General features: G+C 41.8%; 1 protein-coding gene across 1 annotated transcript in view; it reads right to left on the bottom strand.

Moving 5' to 3' along the window:
* Positions 1-20,859, bottom strand: part of tha1 (threonine aldolase 1) — a 43,541-nt gene extending 22,682 nt beyond the window's left edge. Inside the window, exons 1-2 of the mRNA XM_060939012.1 lie at positions 20,546-20,859; positions 6,200-6,283 (exon numbers count right to left, since the gene is read on the bottom strand). Of these exons, the coding sequence (XP_060794995.1) occupies positions 6,200-6,283; positions 20,546-20,813 (352 nt within the window). The 5' untranslated portion in view covers positions 20,814-20,859. The remainder of the gene's footprint in view (positions 1-6,199; positions 6,284-20,545) is intronic.
* Positions 20,860-21,117: the final 258 nt, after the last annotated feature.

The following is a 21,117-nucleotide window of genomic DNA, read 5'->3' as shown; positions in this document are numbered from 1 at the left end:
TAGTAAAATAAGCACAAGTTATGCTTTATTTTGGGTCCAGTAGACCAGTGAGTGACCGGAGAAAAACAGTGTTGAGTGATTAAAGATTGACAGGCTAGACTGCTATGTCAAATTTTAGCCACCATATTTGCTTTTTAGGCATTACAAATTTAATCAGGTTAAAAGATATAATGTAAAGTGCCAAACAGTGACCTAAACAACACCACACTACAGTTTACAGTTTGATTTGCAAACTGTACACATTCAGTCACATTATGAGACAAATGAACAGTGGCTGGTAAAAAAAATAAAAGTTGGGATGCTGTGTAAAGCGTAAATAAAAATAGAATGCAATGATTTATAAATCCTTTTTGAAAATAATTGATGTTCAAATTGATAAACTTTGTTTCGCATAAATATACACTCATTCTGAATTTGATGCCTGCAACACGTTCCAAAAAAGTTGGGACAGGAGCATGTTTAAAACTGAGTTACATCAACTTTTCTTTTCGCAATACTCAGTAAGTGTTTCGGAACTGAGGACACTAATTGTTGAAGTTTTGAAAGTGAAATTCTTTCCCATTCTTGCTTGATATAGACTCAAGGTGCTCAAAAGTCTGGGGTCTCTGTTGTCATATTTTGTGCTTCTTAATGCACCACACATTTTCAATGGCAGGAGGCCAGTTTAGCACTTGCACTCTTTTACAACAAAGTTATGCTGTTGTAACTCAGGCAGAATGTGGCTTGGCATTGACTTGCTGGAATAAGCAGGGATGTCCCTGAAAATGACGTTGTCTTGATGGCAGCACGTTGCTCCAAAACCTGTATGTACCTTTCAGCATTAATGATACCTTCACAGATGTGCAAATTACCCATGCCATGGTTACTAACACACCCCATACCATCACAGATGCTGGCTTTTGTACTTTGTGCTGGTAACAATCTGGATGGTCCTTTTTCTCTTTAGCCCATAGAATACGATGTCAACGATTTCCAAAAACAATTCAAAACGTGGACTCATCAAATCACAGCACACTTTACCACTTTGCGTCAGTCCATCTCAGATGAGCTCGGGCCCAAAGAATTTGACTGTGTTTCTGGATGTTGTTGATATACGACTTTTGCTTTGCATGATAGATTCAGCAATGAACTGTGCTTACCAACAGTGGGTTTCCAAAGTGTTCCCAAGCCCATGTAGTAATATCTTTTGTACATTCATGTCGGTTTTTAATGCAGTGCCACCTGAGGGATCAAAGGTCACAGGCGCTCAATATTAATTTTTGGCCTAGCCCCTTATGTGCAGAAATTTCTCTGGATTCTCTGAATCTTTTGATGATATTATGAATTGTTGATGCTGAAATCCCTAAATTCCTTGCAACTGTACACTGAGAAACCTTGTTCTTAAACTGTTGGACTATTTACCCATGCAGTTTTTCACAAAGTGAAACCTGTTTACCTATAGAATATTCCAAACAGGTGTTTTTTTGAGCATTTTGTTGTCCCTGTCTCAACCTTTTTTGAAACATGTTGCAGGCATCAAATTCAGAATGAGTGTATATTTACAAAAAACACTCAAGTTTATAAGTTTGAACATTAAATACCTTGTATTTGCATTGTATTCAACTGAATATAGGTCAAAAAGGATTTGCAAATCATTGCATTCTGTTTTTATTTACATTTTACACAGCATTCCAATGGTTCTGGAATTGGGGTTGTACAATTAACATTTCATTTCCAAATCTAACAAGTTCAGTCAGTCCCATTTGTGTACATGTACATTAGAAGCAATGTGTAATCACAATGACATGTGCGTTGTAAATGTATTTCCGGCTCATGTTACTGAAATATAACCATGGGTGCAAAGTCTCAAAAAAACTTCCAGCACAACTACATCCCAAATACTGAACAATAGACCAAACACTCGCCCAAGAAATTATGGAATTGGAAAAGTGAGACTGATTGAAAAAATATTGGACAATCATTTAAGATTTGCAACATGCTTTTTTGTCATCACCTAATGTGGACATGCCATAATCTCCATAACTGGTTCTGTACATCATATACAGTGCCTTGAAAAAGTATTCATACTCCTTGAACTTTTTCACATTTTTCCACCTTACAACCACGAACTTAAAAGTTTTTTATTGAGATTTTGTGTGATGGACCAACACAGAGTAGCACATAATTGTGAAGTGAAATGAAAATGATAAATGGTCTTCAAAATTTTAAACAAATAAAAATCTGAAAAATGTGGTGTGCATTAGTATTCAGCCCCCCTGCGTCAGTACTTTGTAGAGCCACCTTTTGCTGCAATTACAGCTGCAAGTCTTTTGTGGTATGTCTCTACCAGCTTTGCACATCTAGACACTGAAATTTTTGCCCATTCTTCTTTGCAAAATAGCTCAAGCTCAGCCAGATTGGATGGAGAGCATCTGTGAACAGCAATTTTCAAGTCTTGCCACAGATGCTCAATGGGATTTAGGTCTGGACTTTGACTGGGCCATTCTAACATATGAATATTCTTTGATCTAAACCATTCCATTGTAGCTCTGGCTGTATGTTTAGGGTCATTGTCTTGCTGGAAAGTGAATCTCCTTCCCAGTCTCAAGTCTTTTGCAGCCTCCAACAGGTTTTCTTCCAGGATTGCCCTGTATTTAGCTCCATCCATCTTCCCATCAACTCTGACCAGCTTCCCTGTCCCTGCTGAAGAAAAGCATCCCCATAGCATGATGCTGCCACCACCATGTTTCACAGTGGGGATGGTGTGTGCAGGGTGATGAGCAGTGTTAGTTTTCCGCCACACATACCGTAGCACTTTGCATTTAGGCCAAAAAGTTCAACTTTGGTCTCATCTGACCAAAGCACCTTCTTCCGCATGTTTGCTGTGTCCCCTACATGGCTTCTGGCAAACTGCAAACAGGACTTCTTATGCCTGTCTTCGTTCGTTTCAGTTATGGTCTATCACATAAAATCTCAATAAAAAACTTTTAAGTTTGTGGTTGTAAGGTGGAAAAATGTGAAAAAGTTCAAGGGGTATGAATACTTTTTCAAGGCACTGTATACTCTGTTCACACCTATACATCACCTTTGTTTGCATCAATTAATTAGATTTCATTCTGCTTATTTGTTTTAAAATAACATCTTGGTTGGGGCTGTCGTGACTCAGGTGGATAAGGCGCCATACCATAAATCCAGGGACCCGGGTTCGATTCCGACCCGAGGTCATTTCCCAATCCCTCCCCGTCTCTCTCTCCCGCTCATTTCCTGTCTCTACACTGTCCTATCCAATAAAGGTGGAAAAAGCCCAAAAAAAATCTTTAAAAAAAAAACATCTTGGCAGATGGGCGGCACGGTGGTGTAGTGGTTAGCGCTGTCGCCTCACAGCAAGAAGGTCCGGGTTCGAGCCCCGTGGCCAGCGAGGGCCTTTCTGTGCGGAGTTTGCATGTTCTCCCCGTGTCCGCGTGGGTTTCCTCCGGGTGCTCCAGTTTCCCCCACAGTCCAAAGACATGCAGGTTAGGTTAACTGGTGACTCTAAATTGACCGTAGGTGTGAATGTGAGTGTGAATGGTTGTCTGTGTCTATGTGTCAGCCCTGTGATGACCTGGCGACTTGTCCAGGGTGTACCCCGCCTTTCGCCCGTAGTCAGCTGGGATAGGCTCCAGCTTGCCTGCGACCCTGTAGAAGGATAAAGCGGCTAGAGATGATGAGATGAGATGAGATGAGATGAGAACATCTTGGCAGCTGAGGACAATTTTTAAACTAGCCTAGAAGACCACAGATTTGCTTTTTCACCCGCAACCTTGTTCCAAAACTAGCCCAATGTGCTGCAAAAACCACAAGCCTGGTAACCCAGATTATATTATAGATTATATTACGTTATATATAATCCAGAGCTGCATGTGTGTTTGTTTTAGAGAGAGAGGGTTTTTATCCTACATTTGGCTGGTCAGATCTGACCAGAACATTTGAACAATCTACTGAAAAGTCAACAAAACTCATTATCATTAATTTTATATATTCAGACTCAAGGTTTATGCCAGTCAGATGAGGGAAACCATAGGTGTGAAGATGACAATGGCAAATCAACCAAATTTGACCAGTAATATGATAGGGTTTGAATAGTCCGATAGAGCCAAAATTAAATGAAGTTGCACCCAAAAATATTTAACTTGATAAGATACACTATATTGCCAAAAGTATTCGCTCACCTGCCTTGACTCACCTATGAGCTTAAGTGACATCCCATTCCTAATCCATAGGGTTCAATATGACGTCGGTCCACCCTTTGCAGCTAGAACAGCTTCAACTCTTCTGGGAAGGCTGTCCACAAGGTTTAGGAGTGTGTTTATGGGAATTTTTTACCATTCTTCCAGAAGCGCATTTGTGAGGTCACATACTGATGTTGGACGAGAAGGCCTGGCTCCCAGTCTCCGCTCTAATTCATCCCAAAGGTGTTTTATCGGGTTGAGGTCAGGACTCTGTGCAGGCCAGTCAAGTTCATCCACACCAGACTCTGTCATCCATGTCTTTATGGACCTTGCTTTGTGCACTGGTGCACAGTCATGTTGGAAGAGGAAGGGCCCAGCTCCAAACTGTAAAAACAGTCTGCATGCCTAGGTGCTTGATTTTATACACCTGTGGCCATGGAAGTGATTGGAACACCTGACTCCGATAATTTGGATGGGTGAGCAAATACTTTTGGCAATATAGTGTAGTTATTACCATTATTAGTGAATAATGTTATGAGTGAACTAAATAGTTTTGTCATGCTATAATTTGCCATATTTGCCTACTCATCTCATCATCTCTAGCTGCTTTATCCTGTTCTACAGGGTCGCAGTCAAGCTGGAGCCTATCCCAGCTGACTACGGGCGAAAGGCGGGGTACACCCTGGACAAGTCGCCAGGTCATCACAGGGCTGACGCATAGACACAGACAACCATTCACACTCTCACCTACGGTCAATTTAGAGAGTCACCAGTTAACCTAACCTGCATGTCTTTGGACTGTGGGGGAAACCGGAGCACCCGGAGGAAACCCACGCGGACACGGGTAGAACATGCAAACTCCGCACAGAAAGGCCCTCGCCGGCCACGGGGCTCGAACCCGGACCATCTTGCTGTGAGGCGACAGCACTAACCACTACACCACCATGCCGCCTGTTTGCCTACTTCTTACATGAATTATATAAATTGAAACTCCAACACTAAAATCTTTTGAAGCAAGGAAAATGTGTGGAGATGGTGCTAGGCCACTAGTAGTCTAATGAGTGTTACAAAAACACATTACAAATGCAACTCCAATAACCTTTTGGCTCTTCTGTCTTTGTTTTTGCTTTGTGCTTAAATAAGAGGGAATGGGGCTGTGTACTAGTATTAAAATTAAAAGACCACTAAAGTGGTAATGATGCTACTACCACTGTATTCTTGTGATAAATAAAATAGCATTTTAAAAGTGTTTTGCATCTTCAGAGCATTTATGCACACTTAGGAATTCATCCATCCATCCATTATCTGTATCCTGTCCTACAGGGTCACAGGCAAGCTGGAGCCTGTCCCAGCTGACTATGGGCAAGAGGTGGGGTACACCCTGGACAAGTTGCCAGGTTATCGCAGGGTCGACACATAGACACAGACAACCATTCACACTCAAATTCACACCTACGGTCAATTTAGAGCCACCAATTAGCCTAACCTGCATGTCTTTGGACTGTGGGGGAAACTGGAGCACCTGGAGGAAACCCACACAGACATGGGGAGAGCATGCAAACTCCATACAGAAAGGCCCTCATCAGCTGCTGGGCTCGAACCCAGGACCTTCTTGCTGTGAGGTGACAGTGCTAACCACTACACCACCGTGCCGCCCGCCACTAAGGAATTTTATTGGGCTAATTTAACAATAGACATACAGTACATTCACATTTTGTTGAGTTTTTTTTTCTAAATCCAAACTCAATAAATAATCCCAGAAATGCATATTTTATGTGAATTAGGTCAAAGGATGTTTCGCAAGCTAAACTAAAGGAAAACAACACTGTCAAAATGTAAATTTATTAAATACACTACAGGGAACAAAAATTCTATTTAATGTAATATGATACAAGCTCAATAAATAAGAAGTGACCCTGCCAGACACCCAAGGCATTTCAATATAAGTCAACAGTCTACCTATGAGAGAAACACTGGAAAAATATGGTTTATTTTTACATTACAGATCATACCTGCAATCAAATTGCTCATGGTTCCTGTGGGTACAAACAAAGCTGCCTCCATGCCAAACATATCAGCTGCCACTTTCTGCAGTTCTGGAAAAAAAAATTTATTTATATATCAACAACTTACATGTACATGTTCATTTTCAAATTAGGCACTATAACATCTATATTTTGACACCATAGGTCAGGTGGTGTTATAATGCAAACGGTAACAGGAACTAACTTGTTTTGTGGATGCTCCACAACATTAAATGCTCCTATAAATGGATACAAAGCAAGATATGTTTTTCTTTAATAAATAAAAACAGTTAGCCTTGGCAAATTATTGTGGTATACACTACCGTTCAAAAGTTTGGGGTCACCCAGACAATTTTGTGTTTTCCATGAAAAGTCACACTTTTATTTACCACCATAAGTTGTAAAATGAATAGAAAATATAGTCAAGACATTTTTCTGGCCATTTTGAGCATTTAATCGACCCCCAAATGTGATGCTCCAGAAACTCAATCTGCTCAAAGGAAGGTCAGTTTTATAGCTTCTCTAAAGAGCTCAACTGTTTTCAGCTGTGCTAACATGATTGTACAAGGGTTTTCTAATCATCCATTAGCCTTCTGAGGCAATGAGCAAACACATTGTACCATTAGAACACTGGAGTGATACAGTGGTGCTTGAAAGTTTGTGAACCCTTTAGAATTTTCTATATTTCTGCATAAATATGACCTAAAACATCATCAGATTTTCACACAAGTCCTAAAAGTAGATAAAGAGAACCCAGTTAAACAAAGGAGACAAAAATATTATACTTGGCCATTTATTTATTGAGGAAAATGATCCAATATTACATATCTGTGAGGGGCAAAAGTATGTGAACCTCTAGGATTAGCAGTTAATTTGAAGGTGAAATTAGAGTCAGGTGTTTTCAATCAATGGGATGACAATCAGGTGTGAGTGGGCACCCTGTTTTACTTAAAGAACAGGGATCTATCAAAGTCTGATCTTCACAACACATGTTTGTGGAAGTGTATCATGGCACGAACAAAGGAGATTTCTGAGGACCTCAGAAAAGGCATTGCTGTTGCTCATCAGGCTGGAAAAGGTTACAGAACCATCTCTAAAGAGTTTGGACTCCACCAATCCACAGTCAGACAGATTGTATACAAATGGAGGAAATTCAACACCATTGTTACCCTCCCCAGGACTGGTCGACCAACAAAGATCACTCCAAGAGCAAGGCGTGTAATAGTCGGCAAGGTCATTAAGGACCCCAGGGTAACTTCTAAGCGACTGAAGGCCTCTCTCACATTGGCTAATGTTAATGTTCATGAGTCTACCATCAGGAGAACACTGAACAACAATGGTGTGCATGGCAGGGTTGCAAGGAGAAAGCCACTGCTCTCCAAAAAGAACATTGCTGCTCGTCTGCAGTTTGCTAAAGATCACGTGGACAAGCCAGAAGGCTATTGGAAAAATGTTTTGTGGACGGATGAGACCAAAATAGAACTTTTTGGTTTAAATGAGAAGCGTTATATTTGGAGAAGGAAAAGACTGCATTCCAGCATAAGAACCTTATCTCAACTGTGAAACATGGTGGTGGTAGTATCATGGTTTGGGCCTGTTTTGCTGCATCTGGGCCAGGACGGCTTGCCATCATTGATGGAACAATGAATTCTGAATTATACCAGCGAATTCTAAAGGAAAATGTCAGGACATCTGTCCATGAACTGAATCTCAAGAGAAGGTGGGTCATGCAGCAAAACAACAACCCTAAGCACACAAGTCATTCTACCAAAGAATGGTTAAAGAAGAATAAAGTTAATGTTTTGGAATGGCCAAGTTAAAGTCCTGACCTTAATCCAATTGAAATGTTGTGGAAGGACCTGAAGCGAGCAGTTCATGTGAGGAAACCCACCAACATCCCAGAGTTGAAGCTGTTCTGTATGGAGGAATGGGCTAAAATTCCTCCAAGCCGGTGTGCAGGACTGATCAACAGTTACCGGAAACGTTTAGTTGCAGTTATTGCTGCACAAGGGGGTCACACCAGATACTGAAAGCAAAGGTTCACATACTTTTGCCACTCACAGATATGGAATATTGGATCATTTTCCTCAATAAATAAATGACCAAGTATAATATTTTTGTCTCATTTGTTTAACTGGGTTCTCTTTATCTACTTTTAGGACTTGTGTGAAAATCTGATGATGTTTTAGGTCATATTTATGCAGAAATATAGAACATTCTAAAGGGTTCACAAACTTTCAAGCACCACTGTAGTTGCTGGAAATGGGCCTCTATACACCTATGGAGATATTGCACCAAAAACCAGACATTTGCAGCTAGAATAGTCTCATCTCATTATCTCTAGCCGCTTTATCCTGTTCAACAGGGTCGCAGGCAAGCTGGAGCCTATCCCAGCTGACTATGGGCGAAAGGCGGGGTACACCCTGGACAAGTCACCAGGTCATCACAGGGCTGACACATAGACACAGACAACCATTCACACTCACATTCACACCTACGGTCAATTTAGAGTCACCAGTTAACCTAACCTGCATGTCTTTGGACTGTGGGGGAAACCGGAGCACCCGGAGGAAACCCACGTGGACACGGGGAGAACATGCAAACTCCGCACAGAAAGGCCCTCGCCGGCCACGGGGCTCGAACCCGGACCTTCTTGCTGTGAGGCGACAGCGCTAACCACTACACCACCGTGCCGCCCGCTAGAATAGTCATTTACCACATTAGCAATGTATAGAGTGTATTTCTGATTAGTTTAAAGTGATCTTCATTGAAAAGAACAGTGCTTTTCTTTCAAAAATAAGGAAATTTCAAAGTGACCCCAAACTTTTGAACAGTAGTGTAAATAAAACACAGTAATAAATAAATCACATGAAAAAATAATCAACTGCAGGGTGATAATGGCATCACACCAGTTGTTTTTTTTATTACCCTAAAACAACATGTGTTGTGTTTTATTCCTTACACACTACATTTTAACATCTTATTTTGTATATTTTATTTGTATGTGCACCGTTAAATACCAAAATGTCACTCTTTTGGTGCAGAGTTTGTTATATGTCCATGACCCTTCACCAATACTTATCTAAGTTTCTAACCACAGCAACACTGTAGGCTGCATATTTTTGGTCAGTGAACAGTTTCTCAAATAAATAAAAAAAATGGATGGATGGATGGATGGATGGACAACTGCTTCACTTGATGCACTTATACCAGCACTACACTGGTACAAAAATGTCAGCTATGCTGAAAACTGCCTATGATCCAAATAATATGTGCTCAGCCTTGGTCTTATGGTGATCTCTTATCATTGACAGACAAGATAGAGAGAGACTGATAAACTGTATAAACATAGCAAAAGATGGTCTCCAGTTAATAATTGTATACAAAGATTATCTATATTGTAGATGTTTCTGATGAAATGGCAAATATTTGAGTCTCAACGATTATATTGATTATACTGCTTTTACAATAGGACCATATTTTAAAGTTACCAGCTTTATAGTAAATTTAATAAATTCAATAAGTGTCATAAATAATAAATCGTAATAATCATAATCAATTCTACTGGACTGTCAAAGACTTTTTGTCATGGATAAATACTAACTGAAGCATACAGGTTGCTTTTTCTTCTAAATTATAGTACAACAGAAATGTTGCAATGAAAACGAGTTTCAGTTTTCACCCATATTGGAGCGCCAATATTTCAGTATCTAAAGGTTGCATATAGGTTATCCTTCAGGTATACTTTGCCATGAACCAAATGAAGCATTTTGTTGAGTTTAAGCTGTGTGTCATAAATTCAGGGCATTTTGTTAGCATCTTCAAATGCTTTCATAGGCCATGAATGCTGTGCGTGTATGCGAACACCACATTTTCAAAAAAATCATTTTGCAAAAATAAGGCAGAACACCATCATGAATTTTGGATATGTTAAAAACAGACATCTAATCTTTCTAAAACAGTCAATTTTATGTTGGTGGATGCTGTCATTTTTTTGACATAACATGCCAAAAACGTCACCAAATTAATTTTTTCCATTTTTAAACTTTAATATCTTCCAAACCGCTCAACACAGAGGGGCAGTTTTAGAATACAAAGTACACAGTACATATGGGAAGGTGTATGTGCAATATCAAGCCTCTGTCTTTGAAATTGCACTTTCCACAGTCCTTCAAATATGCTGCCACAGAGCGTAGTGTAGAATTTCCGAGCAAATTCAAGCCCCCAGAATTCTATGATAAACCAAAAGCACACATGTAAAAGTCCATATTCTACAAGTACTGGTGCCAGATTTTGACCCTTGAAAATTTGAAGGACCTAGCTTAAATACTTTTCTAGATAAGTAATCTCAAAGTGGCTCCCCAAAAAACTCTGCTCAAAATGAGTCCAAGGTTAGTTGCAAAAATATTTTTTATGACAAAACTATAAGGTGTTGGGAGCTAAAATTTGGGACTTTTCCTATTGAGAAGTGTGTGAACCTCCTGGATTTTTTTCACCCAAATCTGAGATGGTCGAGTGGGAGCATTCGGAGATTTGACATGGAATGACCCTACTGTGTGTTCTAATGCCTTTCTATCATAGCCAGCATTAACTTTTTCAGCAATTTGTGCTAGAGTGGCTCATCTGTGGGATTGGACCACTTTTAGTACTGTATACTAGGAACACCCCACAAGACCTGTTGTTTTGGAGATGCTTTGGCCAAGTCTTCCAGCCATCACAAATTTGGCCCTTGTCAAAGTCACTCAGATCCTTAGGCTTGCCCATTTTTCCTGTTTCTAAGAACTGACTGTTCACTTGCTGCCTAATATATCCCACCCCTTGACAGGTGCCATTGTAACGATATAATGTTATTCACGTCACCCGTCAGTGGCAGGGGTGTACACTAACGAAGTACTCTTCCTTGAGTACTGTACTTACGGTAAGTACACTTTTTGAGTATCTGTACTTTGAGTTTTTGTTTTTTTTGGAAACTTATGACTAACTTCACTACATTTCAATCCTGAGATTGAGAAGCTGACCTCTTCTGCTCCTCAGACCTGCCTGATCCATCCTGATGCCCTATGTCTGGTTGGAGTCTCACCACACCGCTCCTGTGGAGGACGGCCCCATATGAACAGTTGAAAGTCACACTTGGAAGACGCTCTGGGCACTTACAGTGATGCTTTTATGGCTGAGGACTACAGTTCACTTGCTAACTTTAGGACTGCAGTTGTCATGAACAGTTTTGCACTCAAGTTTCCATCAATGAAGAGTTATAACATCAACAAAACTGACTTCATATTAAAACTGTTAATGTTATAGTCATGTTGTCTGTTGTAGCCCAAATGAGGCTGGGTTCCCTTTTGAGTCTGGTTTCTCTCGAGGTTTCTTCCTCATGTCATCTGAGGGAGTTTTTCCTTGCCACTGTCACCACAGGCTTGCTCATTGGGGATAGATTAGGGATAAATTAGCTCATGTTTAAAGTCATTCAAATTCTGTAAAGCTGCTTTGCGACAATGTTTATTGTTAAAAGCGCTATACAAATAAACTTGACTTTTGAAAGAATTGTACTTTTTTACTCCACTACATTCCTATCAAGGTCCTCATTATTATGAAGCGGCTTTGAAAGTGGATGTTTTTGTTTTCTTTTATAAAAGATGATTGATTTTTTTCACACGTGACACTGAGACAGTCCGTCAGTTATCACTAGGGTCATTTCACGTCCATAAACTGGATAAAATCAAGTTCAATTTCTCAGCGGGCGGCACGGTGGTGTAGTGGTTAGCACTGTCGCCTCACAGCAACAAGGTCCTGAGTACGAGCCCAGCAGCGGGCGAGGGCCTTTCTATGTGGAGTTTGCATGTTCTCCCCGTGTCTGCGTGGGTTTCCCCCACAGTCCAAAGACATGCAGGTTAGGCTAATTGGTGGCTCTAAATTGACAGCAAGTGTGAATGTGAATGGTTGTTTGTCTCTATGTGTCAGCCCTGTGATGACCTGGGGACTTGTCCAGGGTGTACCCTGCCTTTCGCCCGTAGTCAGCTGGGATAGGCTCCAGCTTGCCTGCGACCCTGTTGGACAGGACAAGCGGCTACAGATAATGGATGGATGGAATTTCTCAGCAGCATTATTTGAACACGATCAGTTGATGGCAGAATGGAAGGAGGTGGTTCTTCTGGGGAATGCACGCACTCACGGCTTTACCCAGAACCCATGTTTCAGTTTTCAGAAAGGATTAAAGATTAATTTCGTTTTAAATGTTTGCCTAAAACAAACCACATTACGTCCAACAAAAACTCACCGTCCGACCTGCGGAAGCATACTGAGGGATGTAAATGTTTTATTCCAAGAGAAAGCTTGTAATGAAGCTGTCTGTGCTTTTAGAGCTAGTGATAATGTTGCAATAGCTGTACAGCCTGGTTAGTTAAATGACTTTCTATGGATATGCTCGTCAAGTTGCTGTAGCCTTGTCCACGGCTAACGCTAACAGCTAGTTAACTTGGACACTGTTAGTTAGCATGTAAAAACAAAGTTACGCTAACATGAATAACGTTAACTTTAGCATAATCTTGCCAAATAAACAATGTAGAAATCTTTCTTTTCTAGTAACATTAGCTACCCAATATGATTTCGAGTTTGAAAAGAGAGTTTGCTAGCATGTCAGGTTAGGGTGATCCCCAAAAACAAACTTCAACTTTTTAAAGGTGCTACTTCATTTTCTTGTTCCACTTGGGGAAAAAATAAATTGGGTAAAATTTCAAGTGATTTGAATAATATTAACCACTGCCACATGAGCCCTGTTTTTTGCATGGCGGGAGCGATGATGGCGGGAGCCTTGAGGATTGGAAGTTATCAGACAAGGTTGTTGGCATGAGCTTTGATACTACATCCAGCAATACTGGCTCAGCCCTTGGTGCCTGTACTCTGCTACAGCAAAAACTGGGATGCCTGCTCTATCAGTTTGCATGCCGCCATCACATTCTTGAACTGATAGCACAGGCAGCATTTGTGACATGCTTTGGCCCATCCTCTGGGCCAGATATAGCCATCTTCAAGAAGTTCAGGTCAAGCTGGAATCATACTGACCAAAGCAAGTTTGAGCCCATGACGCCTAGTGATTTGAACTCAGTGAACTCAGCTCTGGCTGAAGTATTTTTCAGCAGCAAGGAACAGATTGTGGTGTTCTGCATCCAGAAACTGGAATCTGCCCAACCACGAGATGAACTTCGTGGTTCAACTCCATGAACTTCTAGAGTTGACCATCATTCTCTTTGGTGACTGTCCTCCAAGTGGACTCAGGTTCATGCAGCCTGGTGCCCTCCACCATGCCAGGTGGATGGCACATGTCATCTATGCAATCAAGATGTTTTTGTTTAGAAACCAGTTTCAGTTATCTACTGAGGAACTCTCTGGCCTGAAACGCTTCACAGCTTTCACTGGAGCACTGCATGTCAAGGCCTGGTTCAGTGCTCCATCTGCAATCGCTGCTCCAGCTGGTGATTTGTCATTCCTGAAGGGACTGGTCTCCTATCCTGATTCTGATATTGCGAAAGCCACCAGCAAGAAGTTTGCCAGACACCTCTGGTATCTGAGTGAGGACCTAGCCAGGCTTGCCCTATTTGACAGCAGCATCACAGATGATGAAAAGCGTGGGATCGTGGCTGCTCTGAAAGACGAAGCGGATGATGATCATCAGCCACGTGCAACAGTGGACACAGAGGCGAAGGAAGCCGTTGCAAACAAAACTGTGGCAGATTTTGTTACATCTGCCTCGGGTCACATTTTTGAGGCATTCAGCATTGACACCGACTTCCTCGTCAAGGACCCTTCAGAGTGGGAGGAGGACCCATCATTCCAGTCATCAAAGAAGGCCCTGCATGGTATTGCTGTGGTCAATGACTTTGCTGAGAGAGGAGTGGCACTAATCCAGGACTATAATCAAATCCTGACAAAAGATGAGCAGCAGCGGCAATACCTGTTGCAAGTAGTGGAATGGCATCGGCGTCAGTTCCCAGAAGCCAAGAAATCGTAACAAAACACCACCCATTATGACTGTTTGATCTAAACAAATATGTGAACTAGGGATGTTAACCACTGACCGTTTGACCGATGGTTGAGCGAATCAATGTCAACCGGTTAATTTTTTTTTGGTTGTCGGTTAAAAAAAAAATCAATCGTTTTGAAGCTGCCGATTTTGGAGCGGAGAACCTGGAATTCTGTGTTGTAAACGCTTGGGGCATGCCATGCAGTGTAAGGACAGCTGACAAATCAGAAACACCCATTCAGTCATGTCCCGCCCTCCCGCCCCAGTTGAAGACAGCTGCCACTCGGCGAAAGAAAAGTGATTTTCGGAGTGGGGTATTTTATAGACCACAGTGTTTTCTATTTCAACTTGTTTAAACCTGTTAACTTGTTAGCCTATGTATTTCCAAGAACAACTGTTTTTTGTGTGACTCTTGACAGAAGTTGACTGTATTTGTGAAAAATAAAAAAGTATCAGGCTAGACTTTTTAGCTTACAAATTACTATTCTGTTTTTTTTTTTTATTATTATTAGAAGGCACATCGAGTTTAGTCCTGCCTTGGCCAGTGCATTCTGAAAGTATGTTTCGGTCTGTAGCCAACAATGCATGTTATTGCAGATCATATCTCTCCACACAAACTAAAGGCGCAGATGCCGACTTTTGGAGGGAAGGGGAGAGAATGAAATGACAGCGGTGTCTGGAGGGGGAGTGACAAACGCAGCTTTTATGTCTGTGAGCCAAGTCGGTGACGGCTTCAGAGCAACTTCAACACCATGCAGTAATGGCGTGTTGATATTGGTAACGGCGTTATAACGATTGTAGCTAATTAATTAGATTACCCGGCGTTATAACAGCCTTTATTTTAACACCGTTATTCCCATCACTGAATGTTATGTACTTCTTCTAGCACTTGACTTTATTTTCAACGCCATCATGGCCAACTGAAACTGTCTCTAAGCTGGAGCCATTTGTCCTCCGCTCCAATACAAACCCCTCGACATCAGTGCCGCGTTTGACTAAATGTTTCGCGCTGTAGAAAAGGTAATGTGAGTGGAGGGCAGCGACTGGGACTGAATGTGCGGATGCTCGCGGTTAGATTTAGAATATTTAGACATGACTAATAAATTCCAATTCTAAAATTTTAAACTCATAGGTTAACTGACTTTAACCAGCTAATGAGGCTCAGTGGTCGGTCAAGATTTTTTTTTTAGTTTTTGCCATCCCTAATGTGAACAGTGGCACATAATATTGTTTTTTTTATTTGTCTTGGACTCCTGTTTGTCATTTTTCAATATGTATTGCTTAGGTGAACATGCACATTGCTTTTTGTTGGTTTTCGCAAATATGCTCAAATAGTACAAATTTCAACCCATGTGTGGCAGTGGTTAGAATAGTCGTATCAAAATAAAATTTTGCACAAACTGTTTTCTCAGGGGGCGTCGTGGCTCAGGTGGTTAAGGCGCCATACCATGAATGCGGGCGACCCGGGTTCGATTCCGGCCCGAGGTCATTTCCCGATCCCTTCCCGTCTCTCTCTCTCCCGCTCATTTCCTGTCTCTGCACTGTCCTATCCAATAAAGGTGCAAAAAGCCCAAAAAAATATCTTAAAAAAAAAAATGTTTTCTCAGCAAGCCGAACAACTTAGTGAGGAAGCACCTTAAGAAAGTCAAATTTTTATTTTTGGCATATACTTGAGGACCACCATAATGTCAGGTGGAGCTTCAGCTCTGCAGGTTCTACAAGCTAGTCAGTAAATCCAGTCAGCTTCTTCAGAGGCGTTAGGTTTTGTAAGCGTTGTATCAATGGACCGTTTCACGGATACTGCTATTTTGGATTTGGCGCGGTGCACTCTGGGACTGTTTGGGGACAAACAAACGCCTGAACCAGGCAGCATGGCTGATTAATCATCCTACTTTCCGAATTTATTAGCCGAATATATGGATGCTGCAATGGAAGAAACCACCCCACCCGTGCCTGATTTTCTTTCCTGGACGGTCGAGGCCTTGAAGGAATATTTGTCACCCCGAGGTGTTCCGACCTCCAATGCAAGGAGGAAAGATGTCTTGGTAAAGCATTGTGAGGCAGCATGTCTGCTGGAATTGTTTCCCAGCAAACCAGGCGCAGAATACAAACAGGAGGTGACCGACAACAGACTGAAAAAACTGGTGTTGGACGGTGGGGTGGTCTGTTTACCGGACCCGGACACCCTAGATGGGTGGGAAGATTCATGTGCAAGTTTCCCACATGTGATCCAGAGCACAGTAGAAAAATACTTTGATAACAGTAAGTAGTTCTAGCTCATGTCTGATGTCTGGAAGTTAGCAGAATGCTTGTATTTTATATATATATATATATATATATATATATATATATATACACACACAGGCCTAGGTCCATATATTTAAATCTTAAATCACCATTTTGAACTGAACTCCTGAGGCCTGATGTAGATTCTAAACTAAGCAACCTTTATCCGAAAATTTCAGCTAAAGGGTAAACCATGGTAATGTCATGTTTATAAAGTCCCCTCTGACCGATGATACTAAAACATTAATAAGAATACCATTATAATAGGGCGGCACGGTGGTGTAGTGGTTAGCACTGTCGCCTCACAGCAAGAAGGTCCTGGGTTCGAGCCCCGGGGCCGGCGAGGGCCTTTCTGTGTGGAGTTTGCATGTTCTCCCCGTGTCCGCGTGGGTTTCCTCCGGGTGCTCCGGTTTCCCCCACAGTCCAAAGACATGCAGGTTAGGTTAACTGGTGACTCTAAATTGACCGTAGGTGTGAATGAGTGTGTGAATGGTTGTCTGTGTCTATGTGTCAGCCCTGTGATGACCTGGCGACTTGTCCAGGGTGTACCCCGCCTTTCGCCCGTAGTCAGCTGAGATAGGCTCCAGCTTGCCTGCGACCCTGTAGAAGGATAAAGCGGCTAGAGATAATGAGATGAGATGAGACGAGACCATTATAATACCATTATGGCTATAGTCTACACGTAGTATAGTACTATTATATTCATAATATCGCTCACCTGTCCTTATACCGTCGATCATTATTGCATTTATAAACCGCACATCGATCAGCACCACCCATTTCACTCTAGGAGTAAAACACACACTGGCAGGACAAATGAGTACGAGGCTTTTATGACTTAATTACTAACACAACGTCTATGGGTTGTTTTACAATAAGGGTACGCAAGCTAAAAATCACATTTAATATTTTAAATTAATAATTTTAAATTAAATATTAATAAATATTAATATTTTAAATTAAATATCAATAAATATTAACAAAATCACATTTTGATATCTTCAATATCAAAAGGCTTGACTAAATAAACTTGGTTGTTTATTGTAGCCCTGTGATAGCTCTATTTACCATGCAAAAAAAAATTTGGTGATAACGTTATTTTTGGTGAATGTATGGCAATATGTGTCATATTTAGCAAAATTACTTGTGTCATTTAGAAAAAGTGCTTTTTTGACCACAGGTAGCTCCAAAAGGGATGCACTTAAATCATTCTTTATACCATAAAACACATATTTGGTTCCATATCATTGGAAACATAGTTAAGTTCTAATGTTGAATGCCAGTAAGTTTTCAGACTATTTTGATCAAATTAGTATGTAATTGTGTCAAAAAAAAAATGTCCTCTCCGAGACAGCTAATTTTTCAATATAAAATAGCATATCTAAAATGATTATTTTCATCCTAAAATGTGGTCAAGATCTCATCTCATCTCATCTCATTATCTCTAGCCGCTTTATCCTGTTCTACAGGGTCGCAGGCAAGCTGGAGCCTATCCCAGCTGACTACGGGCGAAAGGCAGGGTACACCCTGGACAAGTCGCCAGGTCATCACAGGGCTGACACATAGACACAGACAACCATTCACACTCACATTCACACCTACGGTCAATTTAGAGTCACCAGTTAACCTAACCTGCATGTCTTTGGACTGTGGGGGAAACCGGAGCACCCGGAGGAAACCCACGCGGACACGGGGAGAACATGCAAACTCCGCACAGAAAAGCCCTCGCCGGCCGCGGGGCTCGAACCCGGACCTTCTTGCTGTGAGGCGACAGTGCTAACCACTACACCACCGTGCCGCCCGTGGTCAAGATATTGGGACATAAATATTAGAGACAACTAACACAAAGCTTACAGCCTTATATTTAAAAGCACTATGGAAGTAGTGGATTCTGAATTGTCAAAAAAAAAAAGTCCTCTCCGAGAATCACTTCATTTGTTTCTCCCAGCCCTGCTTAAAGCTACACTTAATCTTCTTTATCTTATAGCAGATTACACAAAACTACCATACACATACACTACCGTTCAAAAGTTTGGGGTCACTTTGAAATTTCCTTATTTTTGAAAGAAAAGCACTGTTCTTTTCAATGAAGATCACTTTAAACTAATCAGAAATCCACTCCATACATTGCTAATGTGGTAAATGACTATTCTAGCTGCAAATGTCTGGTTTTTGGTGCAATATCTCCATAGGTGTATAGAGGCCCATTTCCAGCAACTATCACTCCAGTGTTCTAAGGCTGCTGGGCCATAGAAGGTTCACGCTGCACGCTGCACGTTCACGTGAAGAACCGGACCCTGGGCCATTAAACTTCATGCTTGGATGTTCACGTGTTGCGTCTGTTCTACTTTGACCGAGTAACCAACAATATGGACTCTTCGGATGACGACGATTGCCTCATTCTGCTTTTACTGAGACAGAGGAAGAGAAAAAGGAACAGAATTTGGAGCCGAGAACACTTCCTTCTGAGAGAAACCCGTGGTGAATTTCACCGAACATTCTATAATCTGCTTGACAATCCCGATGAAGAACTATTTTTCAATTATACCATTCAATTATATTTTTTCTGAAGTTTTCCCCTGAAAGCATAGAGTTATCTCCCTAGACCCGTTCTGATTGGCTGGCGCGGCGGTGACCGCATGCATTGACTGGAATTTCCATCTTCACGCCTAGAAAAAAGTGTGCATGTTCATTTCTCGCTTCACGCGTGAAGTGTGCAGCGTGCAACGTGAACGCCGTTCTATGGCCCAGAGCAAGTCATGCTACGTTTGTCCACTTTTCTTTACACGCGTGTAGCGTGTAGTGTGCAGCATGCAGCGTGCAGCGTGAACCTTCTATGGCCCAGCTGCCTAATGGTACAATGTGTTTGCTCATTGCCTCAGAAGGCTAATGGATGATTAGAAAACCCTTGTACAATCATGTTTGCACAGCTGAAAACAGTTTAGCTCTTTAGAGAAGCTATAAAACTGACCTTCCTTTGAGCAGATTGAGTTTCTGGAGCATCACATTTGTGGGGTCGATTAAATGCTCAAAATGGCCAGAAAAATGTCTTGACTATATTTTCTATTCATTTTACAACTTATGGTGGTAAATAAAAGTGTGACTTTTCATGGAAAACACAAAATTGTCTGGGTGACCCCAAACTTTTGAACGGTAGCGTATGTCAAAAAATGACCTGAAATCTGTTCTTTAACTTGTCCTTCACTTAAAAACTGGTACAAGAACCAGTTTGAATCAATTTGAATTTTGGACCCCTGTGACACAAACTTTGTACCCTGATTGTAAAACAACCCTTACAACAAGTTCGCGTAGGCTGACATCTCGCATGGGACGCTTTGTTTGTTCCCAAATGGTCCCAGAGTGCACCGCGCCAAATCCAAAATGGCGGTATCCGTGAAACGGCTGATAATACAACAGGGCGTTGACAGAAAATGTACTTTTAATACTTAAGTATTTTCAAAAGCGGGGCGGCACGGTGGTGTAGTGGTTAGCGCTGTCGCCTCACAGCAAGAAGGTCCTGGGTTCGAGCCCCGGGGCCGGCGAGGGCCTTTCTGTGTGGAGTTTGCATGTTCTCCCCGTGTCTGCGTGGGTTTCCTCCGGGTGCTCCGGTTTCCCCCACAGTCCAAAGACATGCAGGTTAGGTTAACCGGTGACTCTAAATTGACCGTAGGTGTGAATGGTTGTCTGTGTCTATGTGTCAGCCCTGTGATGACCTGGCGACTTGTCCAGGGTGTACCCCGCCTTTCGCCCGTAGTCAGCTGGGATAGGCTCCAGCTTGCCTGCAACCCTGTAGAAGGATAAAGCGGCTAGAGATAATGAGATGAGATGAGATGAGATTTTCAAAAGCAAGTAAAAATTTGACTGGACAACTTTCACTTGTATCGGATTAAGATTTAACCAGTGGGATCTGTACTTTGTCCATCTCTGGTCAGTGGTATTAATGTTTGTGTATATCAGCTAAGAATTAATTCCATTTCGTGATCGGTCATACCCAGCCCCCCTAGTGAAAAAGTGTTATATCCTCGAACCATTAACGGTGGGGTCTTCACCGAACACATCATCTCCGACCCTGGCCTGTACCATGGCACTGCGCATGGCCTCTCCCGGCTCAGTCACCGTGTCACTGCGCAGATCCACCGTGTGCCAGGCGCCTGAGCCCCGAGCCGCCGCGCTGCTGCCGCCGTGGTAAAGCCGGACCTGATCCGCGACATTCAAATAACCACCGCCGCGGCGGATCCGCTCTGAGACCCTGCGGAACTTTACACAACGCACAAGTGACCGAACTGAAACGGACATCTTGTGAAAAATGTTTCAGAATAAAGCCCACACTTCCCTAAGACCTTGAACTTAGTGTTTCTGCCTTCGATAATCATTCACCATGCCTATTTGTGAATCAAGGCATGATCAATGGAGCTCGAATCATCGATAATCCGGATGACCAACCAAATCCGCCATGTTGCTGATGTGTAGTCTAATACTCGACCAACCGAATCTTTTTTGAGTGAATAATGTAAATGTACCGACTGTATGAGCTCTGTTGTGCCTAAAAGACTCCTTTAGTACTTTAAAAATGTGTTTCTTTTGCCAAAGATTTCCTATC

This window comes from Neoarius graeffei, chromosome 14 (assembly GCF_027579695.1).
Source record: "Neoarius graeffei isolate fNeoGra1 chromosome 14, fNeoGra1.pri, whole genome shotgun sequence".
Classification (NCBI taxonomy): domain Eukaryota; kingdom Metazoa; phylum Chordata; class Actinopteri; order Siluriformes; family Ariidae; genus Neoarius; species Neoarius graeffei.
Note: the sequence above shows the minus strand (reverse complement) of the source record. Positions and strands in the feature narration are given on the sequence as shown.